This window comes from Camponotus floridanus, unplaced genomic scaffold, assembly GCF_003227725.1.
Source record: "Camponotus floridanus strain SB8 unplaced genomic scaffold, Cflo_v7.5 scaffold16, whole genome shotgun sequence".
NCBI classification, from domain to species: Eukaryota; Metazoa; Arthropoda; class Insecta; order Hymenoptera; family Formicidae; genus Camponotus; species Camponotus floridanus.
This window is the reverse complement of record NW_020229281.1, coordinates 1141536-1153502: the sequence shown is the minus strand read 5'-3', so window position 1 is coordinate 1153502 and position 11967 is coordinate 1141536. Positions and strand designations below refer to the sequence as shown.

At 39.9% G+C, this 11967-nt stretch overlaps 2 protein-coding genes across 2 annotated transcripts; one reads left to right on the top strand and one right to left on the bottom strand.

Moving 5' to 3' along the window:
* Positions 1-207: 207 nt before the first annotated feature.
* On the top strand, positions 208-1630 carry LOC105251285 (zinc finger CCHC-type and RNA-binding motif-containing protein 1). The gene is made up of 4 exons (XM_011257964.3): positions 208-584; positions 684-795; positions 960-1304; positions 1447-1630. Exons 1-4 carry the CDS (start codon positions 472-474, stop codon positions 1573-1575), a joined length of 699 nt encoding a protein of 232 aa, XP_011256266.1. The 5' UTR covers positions 208-471; the 3' UTR covers positions 1576-1630.
* A 1686-nt stretch (positions 1631-3316) lies between these two features.
* Positions 3317-11796, bottom strand: LOC105251282 (myotubularin-related protein 13). The gene is made up of 12 exons (XM_011257961.3): positions 11136-11796; positions 10751-10836; positions 10379-10666; positions 10074-10293; positions 9738-9979; positions 5344-9647; positions 5126-5273; positions 4882-5027; positions 4574-4800; positions 4243-4449; positions 4042-4124; positions 3317-3785 (listed from the first exon to the last, which is right to left on the bottom strand). The coding sequence occupies exons 1-12, from the start codon at positions 11233-11235 to the stop codon at positions 3693-3695; spliced, it is 6144 nt and encodes a 2047-aa protein (XP_011256263.1). The 5' UTR covers positions 11236-11796; the 3' UTR covers positions 3317-3692.
* Positions 11797-11967: the final 171 nt, after the last annotated feature.

Below are 11967 nucleotides of genomic sequence, written 5' to 3'. Positions count from 1 at the left end.
TAACTTTTGAAATAAATATTTCTTCCAAGCTCTGCCTCTTATGATAAGTGATAAATTGAATAATAAATTTCTATATAAGACAAAGATCCGTATATGATAGCAAATTATAACTGCAAATGGTTTTATATTTTAATAAATAAACTTTTTGCACGGTATCTCCATGTTAAAAAAATGTAGATAAATAAATACAAAATATATCTGTATCGAACATTTAGTACACGAAATTTAACTTTACATATTGACAAATTTTTTTGTCGATCCCACCCCCAACCAAGGTCAGGTTAGAAATAACTTAACCTTGTTTTTCGAGCTGGAAGTAAACGTCGTAGCAATTCTCCTAAGCATTCTAAAGAAAACAAGTTAAAAAGAAATGTGAAATATTTTTGATGAAGTATTTTATTTGCCTGAAATAAGAAGGTATGTAGTTTAATGATGTGATTTTTATAAAACGAGATAAAATTGAGAGGAAACATGAGCGGTCATATTGTACCAAGCAAGTCCACTGTTTACGTGTCGAATTTACCGTTTTCCTTAACCAATAATGACGTACATCAGCTGTTGAGCAATTATGGGAAAATTGTCAAGTGAGTAATCATTAACGATTGTCAAGTGAGTCATCATAACGATGAAATAACTTGTAATTTATAGTATAAATTTATCGTTTACATCCATTTACATTTCAGAGTAACGATATTGAAAGACAAAGTAACGCGACGTAGTCGCGGTGTCGCCTTTGTGTTATTCCTTAAAGTAGAAGATGCTGTAGTCTGCGCAAAAGCTCTCAATAACACAGAGGTACAGATTTAAATTTTTACCATTTACGCTTAATCATTTAATATATATCTTCATCTTTATATTATTTTATATATAATCATTGATTTGTTTAAGTAGCGCATCAAAAAATCAAATAATGACGCAATTTTATTAACATTCATCCTTTTTCCCCTCAATTGTATTAGGTATTTGGTCGCACTGTAAAAAGTTCCATAGCAGTTGACAATGGGCGCAGTACTGAATTCATACGTCGTAGAGATTATCCAGACAAAACCCAGTGCTATGAGTGTGGACAAGAAGGACATTTATCTTATTGCTGCAGTAACAATGCATTAGGTCCCAGAAAACCACCACCAAAAAGAATCAGGATACGAAAGAAAAATGTAAAGCAAGAAAAATATGATACAAGTTACCTTGATACCGATGATAGCGATGAGGCGACGAAAAGGCCAAGACGCAATACCAATGACATCGACGATGATGATACGGAAGAAGAGCCTGAAACACTAAGTGCTGTCATTGCATTCGAGGTACACAGTTTATAATTTTTTAATTTTGATTAAAAATTGAGAAAAAAATTAATTCAAATCTTTAAACATATAAGAAAAAAATCTATAGACTTTTATAGAATAAAATTTACATTTTCATTGATATGTTATTTGATCATTTCAGCAAAGACAGACTGAATTGGAACATAGACAAACAATAAATGAATGTAACAGAAAAGAAAAGTTGACTGTACCAAAAAAACGTTATAAAAAACACAATTATTTTAGTGATGAAGAGTATTTTAGTGAGTAATATATGACATCAAAAAAATAAATATTGAAGACATCAATAATAATTAAAAATGATTATTGTAAATTATTACAATTAATATTTCCAAGGCTTAGCAAATTAATATATTTATTTATATATTTAGCGAAATTCAATAGAATATTTAAAACTCATAATAAAATGTTCTAAATTATGTTTTCGTATTGGTAGATTTTTCTTCTCTCTTTTTTTTTAATTATTAATTACCCACATGTATCTTATTGATATTTTCCATTTGATTTGAAATTCAATGATTTAACATTATATTAAATTTAATATTATATTAATAAATGATTTGGGATAGCTTATTTTTAATTATTAATTTATCAAAATTACTAATAACACTCTTGTTCCTGAGATCTAAAATTTAAGAATTAAAAAATTATACTCCAGATTTGTTCTTATTGATTTAATTTTACTGTCAGCGCAATGGCAGGATATAATAATCAAATAATTTTAACATATTTAGAGACAGAAATTGTCTTTCTCATATAAGCTTTGAGCACAACACTTTTAACAAACAATATTGCACAAACTATCCAATAACAATATTAATTACAATAACGCATTTAATGCAATTATTTTATATATATATAAGTATATATATGTATATATACAGAATGCCCCAAGTTGAGTTTCAGCTTTAAAAAAAAAATAAAATATTTTAAATAGAAATTTAAAATTAGTCTTTAGTAAAAATTGCACACAGTATCGTTTTTATATCTTATCTAATATTAACATTTAAATATTAATCATATTATGTGCTAAGGTTCAAATTAACATGTGCTTTTATACATTTCTTTTAAATATTTAATATTGGTCATTTTAATGACAAAATTTAAATTATTATTGTTAGAATAAAATCTATTTCAAAACAATAATTATAAATATTAATATAAAATGTACAATATATATATATTGTAAATATTATATTATCAGCAGACATTGAGAATATTACTGAAATTGATTAATAGATGATACATTTCTAATTATAGCTGTATTATATATAATTGATTATATATAATCAATAAAGCTTTTATTATAATTTGATGTTACCTAAAAATAGTGTTGTAAGATTTGCTTGTATCATTGTAAAATGCTAAATGCATATAATAGTATATATGCCTTGAAATTATCACAGCATTCTTGCAATTGATTAATTTGTGTGTATCACGTTAAATTGTCATTAAACAAATTTTAGGTACTTTAAAAAAATAGATATGTATAATTTATATTTTTATATTTTGTAAAAAGAAATGACATTGCTTTACAGTAATAATTTTGCCGGATTGGACGATGGATTGACAAATTTATTCAACACTTATGCATAATAACTAATTAATAGAAATATTTACTGCATTATTGTGACGACAATCTTCTCAAGTGCATCAATTTGCTTTATTTGTTATTTCCCAGAAAAATTATCACTGAAAGACATCTTATTATGAAGAAGAAATATGTACCAGACAAAGATTTATTCATAAATTCTGAATGACTTTCGCACGACAAACTTTTTTCTTTTTTGTACTTCGTCGTGATACAATCGTTTATATAACAACTATTTATATTTAATAAATTTTTAATATTTTTACTGAGGAAATAGACCGATTCCATTTTATTCAAAAAACTCACAGAAACTATGATAATCCTGAGACTTTCTGTATATATATATGAATATATGTGCACACAATTTATTATATATGAGCTCAATGCTTTATATTTCATTATAATTTAAACGTTAGAAAATATATTAAACAAAATAAAAAAAGATTTCAGGCATTATAGATCTTTCATCTCCCAGCTGAATTAATAAAAACTTTAACGCGACATAATTACAATATACATTATATTCATATACTAATCCTATATCGAGGATATGGATGTATCACATTGAAATTTATGATACTATTTTTCAGTCCAACGAGAGTTTGCGTTTTAAAATACTTAAAGCAAGATTACTGCAGTCTATGACGCATACACAAAAATTAGACTATGTAACAAGTATATATGTAACAAAATTAAAATTTGTGTTTTTACCCTCTATGTCAGTCACATCCAGAATTTTATTAATTAGTACTAATATAATCAAGCGCGCTGCGACATTATTGCAAACACGCTTGAACCTTCTCGATCCATTCTTGTGCTGTGGTTGCGTCGGCGGCGCAAAAATTATACGTCCGTCTGTTTGTACGAAGCTGTAAGAAAAATGGTCCTGTCATGTTTGTCATTACACATGCATTGTGCAATATAGCAGAAATGAGATTTAAACAATATAATGACAAAAATGAATTATAACTTGTAAAATTAGAAAAAATACACATCGGTAACGCTAGTGAAACTTTCTATCTTGTAAATTAATTTATCCGAAATTGATATACTTAAAGAATCGATACATTTTTTGTATATTTAGATTGCATACATTATTCTATTAAAATAAGAATAGATTCTTACATCAAAGAAGGATTTATCATCCGTTTTCTTTGGTGGTCCGGGCATCGGTGCAGCTGGAGTAACAGACACCACCTCAGCCAAATCTGCAATACAAGATTTTATACAATTTGATTTTGTATAATATATATTTTGTTCCAATTCGTTCAAGTTCGTTCAAATTTTTTTCTTTTCGCACATCCATTTACGTATTCGATTACATACCTATATATCCTTTACAATGTGAATCCTCCACTGCATCATAATATCTCAATTGATGTTTTATAGAATCCAGTACAAACCATCTTTGCTTCCAACCCTTTAATAGAGCTCCCCGTTTATAAAGATAGCCTTCGTGCGTTCTATTTTCCGCCACGTTGCTCGAAAATTGTTCATAATATTGTTGAGAGCTAGTTTGTATAGTTGTTACACCTGTAGGCAAAATAATAACAAAAATTCTAATTATTAATACGGAACGAATTCGAAGAGATCATAATTGCGAAAATAATATGCGGAACAAAACTGTGCTTAATCTCATTTAATGAAGCTTGCATACTTGAGTTTACGCTTCCATTATCGCCACCGCTTCTTGTAAGCGTGTGAGTCTGGAGATTATCCGTCACAGCCTTATACTTTGTGCAATTCTTTGGCACAGCATCCGCGCATTTGTCATGACACACGTGGCCGCAATCGATACATCTTAATCCAGCCTTTACAGGACCCCATAGCACACCGGAACACGCATCGCAATGAGTCGGCGTCGCGGAATCCAATCGTTCAAACCTTCGACAAGCGTAAAGTGTAATTTGCACTCACGTGTTAATTTCAGTTTATTATTTTAGAGACACGGATCGTGAACGGTACCTATGCGGATGCGCATATACGGAGCCCTCGTTCCCGGTAGTGTTTCCACCAGCGAGTTTGCCGCGTAACAGCAATTCCAGGGTGGAGCGTTTGTGAATCAATCGACCGTGGTATCGCACTAATGCCGTACTGAACGACGCGTGTCGCTAAAGAAAAGAATTGCAGTCCAGCAAATTTGAAATTCAACAATAATTAAAATTCATGTAAACTTTTCTGATACATATACATAATGATTGCGACTTACGGCAAGTGAATCGGTATTCGGCAGTTCGAGTTTATCCCAGAGTACTTTCCACTTTTGCGGCAAATGACCCAGTTCGGTCTCCAATTTGTGAATCTCCTCCAAGAGATGCGAGAATTGATCGGGAACCATTGTAGTGATTCCATCGTATCTAGAAACGAATTGGTGTCATTTCTTACGTAAGAATGCTAAAATGCGACATTTAAAATCGATTCGCTCACCCCTGAGTGACCATTTTACGATTGCTCTTCACTACGCCATCCGCAGCCTCGGCCTCTTCCTCCTGTTGGGAATCTTGCTGCAAAACTTCGAGATCGTACGCCGGACCATGCGCCAGTTCCTCTTCCAAGTAAAACTGCCAGATATCGAGGCTCGGCAAATGAGAGACCGGTCGCAGAACAGGATTCTCCGTGTTGGGTGTATACATGAAATTGTAAAAGAGTGGGCATCTCGCATGTTGCTTCTCTACGTAATCGAATATACTCTGCCCGAGATTGCAGCCAGTATTTCCAGTTCCTGCTAATCTACCGCCAGGATAGATCGTGTCGTCGTCGCTACCAGTGTCCACGCCCTTGTGATGACTTGTCAGAGAACCTCTTTTATCTTCGATCGCGGTGATACCGCACTCGACCCGATCGAATTCGCAGTCTAACAGGAACGTACGGAAACGGCAAGACACCGAATGATAAGCCAGAAATTTAAGGTAATACTCGTTGAATTCGAAGGCCAGGGGAAATTGTTTCTGTATCTGATGCACTATATCGAGAAACTGTAGGAACGTGGGTGTGAAATTTGTAGTTTGCGAGTTCGCGGCGAGATTGCTCCTGTGGCCGAATCTGTGTCCGAATCCAAGCCATTCCTTTTCGATCAGGACCCTGAAACCGTCGATCGTACGATAGTGCGGATCCAAGCATACCTGCGCCACCGAGCAAACGGTAGTCGTAGTATCCCAACCATCCTCCAAGCATACGGCCACTGACGAACCTTGCATGTCCATAAGATCAATGACCGCACCTGCCAGCTGCATCAGATTCTGTAATTGCTGCAACCACTCCGAGCTTTCGATCAGTCTGTAGAAGCTCTGATCGGGCTCCACGTTTGGCGAGCTCGGCACGCATGCTCGCATTAATTTCTTAAACGCTGCTTTGGTATGTCTTACATCATAGTATTCCACTGGAATGAAATCTGTCTTGGGAGCGGATTCCGCCTTCACACCCTTCATGTGCGCCTTTTCGCCCAGGATATAGAGAGCTGCGCGCTGAAACGTGTGAACGCATTCTGTGCCACTGTCGGAATCCGCGGAATGTCTAACAGTTCCGCGCTGATGATGAACGGAGGTCAGGGAAGCTTGCGAGTTATGTCTCTTATCCTTCAAAGAGCCCCATCGCCCAAAGTTCTTGGGTCCTTTGCCGCCCGACGAGCTGAAAGTGCTGAGGGGTTTGTTAAACGGATTGCGACGTGACTGCTCAGGAGTGGCATTACGATCTTCCGCCGCCAGCAATAGCGAGTCTATGCTCAAAGAGCTGTCGGACATGCCCCATGCGGAACCTTGTCGCAATACGGAGAGCGGCGTCACGGCGACGAGTGCCATCATGTATTTTTCTTGCTCCAGAGAAGAGGTAGTTTCCGAAGACGTAGTCTTGAGGTTACTGCTGGAGGTCGGATGGGCTTTCAGCATGCCCATCACGCCTTTCCCATGATAACCCGCGCCCCGGATCAGCAGTGCCTTCGTTCGCGGATGTCTCCAGGTAACGACTGGCATTCTACTGTGGCGATGAAGCCTGCAAAAACGTCGAATGCTCTCGTCCGATACAGAAGTGGGCACGATCAGAAGCGCGGGATAACTCCGGCAAATCATGTAAGCGCAGTTTACCGAGGTTAGTCGAAAAGGTTCATTGCGACGATTATTGTGCGGCCCGTTCGAATAGAGACCTAGCCGATACCAATCCCTGACATAGCTACGTTCGGATAAACGTTCAAGGGTCTTGGCATCGGTCGGCGGCTGTGTCACCATGCCAGGTATTTCGAAGTCGTCGACGCTGAGATCATCGTCGTGACTGAGATCGTTGTTGTCGGTCATCGGTAGACTCATTCGTCCAGGCGATGTCATGTATTTATTGTTGCTATTGATGAGATTCATATTCGGCAGCACATACTTCTGGCGCTTGGACGACTGCTTCGGTTTGAAACCAGCTTTGCGCGCGGTCTTCAACAGTGTCTTTTTCGCGAAACCCTTCAGCGTGGCGTTCTTCTCCTTATTTTTATGATGCGCCGTCTGCGTGACTAGGATCTGACCGTTAAACGCGAAGTGATGAAAAATGTGCGGCGGATATCGCGCCTTGTGCACGAGTTTCCTCAAAGTATCGATATTCTCGGGCGTCACCTCCTCATCAAAGGCCAGTTTTATCAATTGGAACGTGCAGGAACGTAATTGTAGACCTTCCTGAAGACATTGATCCAGATGTGCAAGATGTTGCACGGCGACTCGCTTTTCCTTGGTAAGAGACGTCACGGGAAAGGCTCGTACGACTAATTGTTCGCAGGCGAATGGATCGCACGGTATACCTTTAAACACTATTCTGTAATTCGTTAAGAAGATGGCACCCTCGGCCGGCAAGAGAGGCGGTATCTTGGGCAGTCCCGCGGAGCTCTCCTCTCTGCCATCGGGCAACAAATAAACGCGCAAGCCGTCCATTATCACTTCCTCACCGGGCAACATGTTGGGCGTCAAGATTTTCGGTTTCTGTATCGGCGGCAGCCTTTTGCTTTCCCTATGGACCGCTTCGAGCGTTTCGATGTGCATATGAACAACCCCTGGCACCATTTGATGCAGGCATCGCACGTGTTCGGCACTGACGCCGCCTTCGGTGCAGACGCGATCGACGAATCGCGAAACCATTCGTATGACAGCGCTGCCAGTTTCATTTGGATCGGTCTCTTCGAATCCAGACTCGGCGTCGCCACTGTCACTCGCCACGCTATTCGTGATGCTATTACTCGCGCGTTCTTCGTCGTAGATGTGATCCTGACGATGCGTCTTTGAACCGATGTCTAACGGCACCAGCAAATAGACCATTCTGTTGGCGTAATGAATCGCCTGGCTATACATGGTACTCTCCTCGCTGTTCACGAGTTCCTTTTGCTTTTCAGGATCGATCGACGGCCAAATTCGCATTTGATCCGCGGCAATCTCCAGCGCCGACGGTTCCTGCGCTTGATAAATGGAATACCGATCGCGATACGGAAATTCCTTGCCGTCTCGCGGACTGATGGGACTCAGAATACCATCATTTATGAGTCTAGGCGGCGAATTGTCGCCCGGCAGATATAGGCGTTTGATATCTTTTTGCACGTCCAAATAAAATGCATCTTCCCAAAACTGTTGATTTTGCCATACCGGGTGCTCCTGAATGCAGGTGTACGCAAATTGGATCACACCGGTGCAAAGTTTTCTGCAGAATGCAGTGGCGAGTGGTAACAGCGCCGCGGCGACTCCATGCTCGTCCATCGACGAGTCGTCCTGTAACGCACAATTCATCAGACGTACCACCAGATCGAATTGCTGATGTTCCAACATGGCCTTGTTTCCGACCACGTGTTGCGATAGCTCCATGCAGAGCGCTAACCGGGCCGCTTTGCTCTTCAAAGCTCGCAAGACAGCTGGAAACGTCTTGCGAGCATCTGATATCTTGTTCTCGAATATACAGTTGATGCAATTGCGCAATACTTCTAGTCTACGAGCAGAGTTGCTGACCAGATGTCTAGTATCGTGAATAAACGAGATATGCGGACCTATGGGCACAATGCGAGGCTGAATCGGTCGTAGGGAAGACAGTCTGACTTTGAGATTGTTCTTCGCGAGGCCCTCATCGATGATCACTTGGACCTGCTCGGGATTGATACGCGGCAAAAGAGGTTGATGAATCCTCGCAAACGCACCTTCGGGTGGCTTCAGGATCTTCTGCACATACGGTTGAGGGTTCGGATTCTCATTCAAATACAACTGTTGCGCCAGTTCTTGGATATGCGTCAAAATGACTCGGTGATCCTGCGTTTCCTGTTTTAACTGATCGTTCAGATTACTGTAGAGTTCATCCCACACGTCGCAGGGCCTCCATGGCGGACCTCTCTCCGCGATGAAGGACGTAAAAAACATGCAATCTAAGACCCTCGTGGTAAAATCGCAGTCTGTAAGACCTCTCTCTCCCAAAAATGCCGCTTTGTGGAAAGTAATGACCGGTTTCGGATGTATTCGTATCAACGTTAGACAGCTCCGGTATCCTTGCAACAATTGAGCAAAGGTTCTCATAAATACCGCTCTAAGTTCTTTATCAAGCATGGGCGAATGCGGCGCCCTAGTAGCGAGCGGAGGGAAAGCGTAATCGGCGCATGTTAATTCCGGCTGCAACACTAAAGATAACGCATCCTGCGTCTGAGAGAGCAATGGTTCTGGTAATAAAGCAAGCGAAACACCATCGGGAACCGTTATAGAGCCTCCATCTAGATCGGCAATTATTACATCCATCTGTAAAAAAAAATTAAGTTTACAGTGAATATTGAATGAGAGAATTTAAACGCGAGATTCTTTCGAGATCATATTTAAAATTTGCCTTACAAGTTCCGCAACTTCGTATTTTAACGAGCTATGTACACCCATAATGAATGGTGTTGGAGTGCTGAGTATTTCGACTAAAGCCGCAGGCAAAAGAGGAATGTAAACGTGCGAGTATCTGAACGGGTACATCAACGCTGTCAGGGCGCGACATCCTTCGGTCAATCGAGAATAACTAGCAGAATGAAAAAGTATCTTGTGTTCTGTCATGACTGCGCAAAATAATACTAGCACATTACGAATACCTAGAAAATACATTGCAAATATCAATAATGTAACTCTACAATAACCAAGATGTATAAATCATTTGCGAAAATTTAATTATTATTGTATTCTTACCTAATTGCTGAAATAATAAATTTACACTAGTATGAGTTATAGGAAGAGAAGGACTAATTGGTGGTTGAAGCGCTTGACGATCACCCGCTCCAATGCTGAATCGTACCTGTGGCCCACCAGCAGGAGGTACTTGAATACATCCTAATATGTTTCCAACTAAAGTCTCTAATGGTATGCCAAGATTTTCCACATACACTGTATAAATGATACCGAGACAGTTCTACAAGAATAATAGATCGCGACTAATGAATTGAAATATACAATCAATATTAATATTCAATAATAATTGTATAAATAACACATACTCTAAATGTTTCTATATAATCAAGTCTGGAAACCAGCACCAGACATTTGGGTGCATACATAATGCTATGATGGGCAATGGCGGGTATCGCCCTGACCAGAGGTCGACTATCTCCATCAACGGGATCCTCTTCCTCATCTACTGGTTTACTTGGCACGATGGAGACCGTTTCATTGAAACACATACAGGCGCAATAGTGTCGATTCGCATCGATGTCTGTCAGTATCGACACAAAGAAGCGTGGCTCTTGTCTCTCCGTTGACAAAGCCCATCCTTGCGGTTGACAAAACTATACAAAACAAGATAGTATATATGTAAGTAGAGCGATATGATAGATTTGTTTCTGAAAAAAAAAGAAGAAAAAGTTTTGTACCCATTCTATTCCTTCAATGAAAGGTGTATCTGGCCAATCTTTCTCTGGGAATCGTTGCAATATAACTCCGCTACTCACTCCACCCCCTATAATCATGACGATACATATTACACATCTTTCCCAATTTTATGCAGCGATTAATTTTCACTAATTCCATGATTGCAAAATTCATGAAATAATCTCATTATAAATGCTACAGACAATTATCAGATTTATTTTTAATTGCACTTTGCTACTTTTCTTGATGCAATCTCAGTTTGGATATATTTGTCATTTATCTCAATATAATAAAAATATAAAGGATATAATTAGAAAATAAAGAACACGATAGGTTGCAATAATAAGGAGAAGCAATGGACACGACATTTCTGACGTGGTGACTTACTTTCTTTCTCGTGATCGTAGCCGACCACTACAAAGTAGTCGGCTAACCGAGACATCTCGGTGTATTCGTGGGGCTGAGTGGGGGTGGTTGCGCTCAACATCCCACGTCGTGTTTGTTGCGCGTGATTTCATGGACTGTCGTACCTGGCTCGCGACTCGCGTGCGGCTCGGCACAATAATAACTTTTATTACCTACTTCACGTCCAACGGTACGGTCGCGCGAATTGACTTCAAGGAATTGTCACAAGCGCATCTCCCTTCGCGACTCGCGTCGCGTCGCGAGGACCTCGCCGGGATCTCGCGCGCGCGAACAACCCTTCGGGAGGCTCGCGGAGAGGTTTAAAGAGGAAGGAAAAAAAAAACAAAAGAAGGAGGGGGCAAAACTGTGCGAGCGACGAATCTCTCTCGTGAATCCTCTCGCGCGGCCACGGGCTCTCGCGTTCTTCTAACGCGACATCGCGTCGCCGTCTCTCGCCGAGTTTCGCGGACCCGCCGAAAATAACGATGCCACACCCCGTAGTAACCTCAGTCCATAACCTTCCAAACTCAAACGCCACATTGGGGGTTTGTTGAATCCGTCCGCGTCGAACACCAAGGGCCGAAAACCGCCACGGTTACGTGGAACGAAGACGAGACTCGGATTGTTTTTTTTTTTTTCCCACGCCGGATGCGCCAGTCGATTCGGCCGACGTCGACGTTTTTTTCGCGATCGCGCGCGATTGGCGTATGCCACTGGAGCCCGCCAATTAAACTCGTCGCTCGGAGGCGATGCCACCGATGGTCGGTCACGTCAACGCGTACGTCACGATATACATACGGTCATCATGTCAGAT

Bases quoted from the DNA above. Each gene is read 5' to 3' on its own strand.
- LOC105251282 (XM_011257961.3), bottom strand. From the start codon at position 11,235: ATGTTGAGCGCAACCACCCCCACTCAGCCCCACGAATACACCGAGATG. The intron at 10,294-10,378 runs GTATGTGTTATT...TTATTCTTGTAG, and splicing joins ATTATATAGAAACATTTAGA to AACTGTCTCGGTATCATTTA. The intron at 3,786-4,041 runs GTAAGAATCTAT...TTTTTCTTACAG, and splicing joins ATGATAAATCCTTCTTTGAT to CTTCGTACAAACAGACGGAC.
- LOC105251285 (XM_011257964.3), top strand. From the start codon at position 472: ATGAGCGGTCATATTGTACCAAGCAAGTCCACTGTTTACGTGTCGAAT. The intron at 796-959 runs GTACAGATTTAA...CAATTGTATTAG, and splicing joins AAGCTCTCAATAACACAGAG to GTATTTGGTCGCACTGTAAA. The intron at 1,305-1,446 runs GTACACAGTTTA...TGATCATTTCAG, and splicing joins GTGCTGTCATTGCATTCGAG to CAAAGACAGACTGAATTGGA.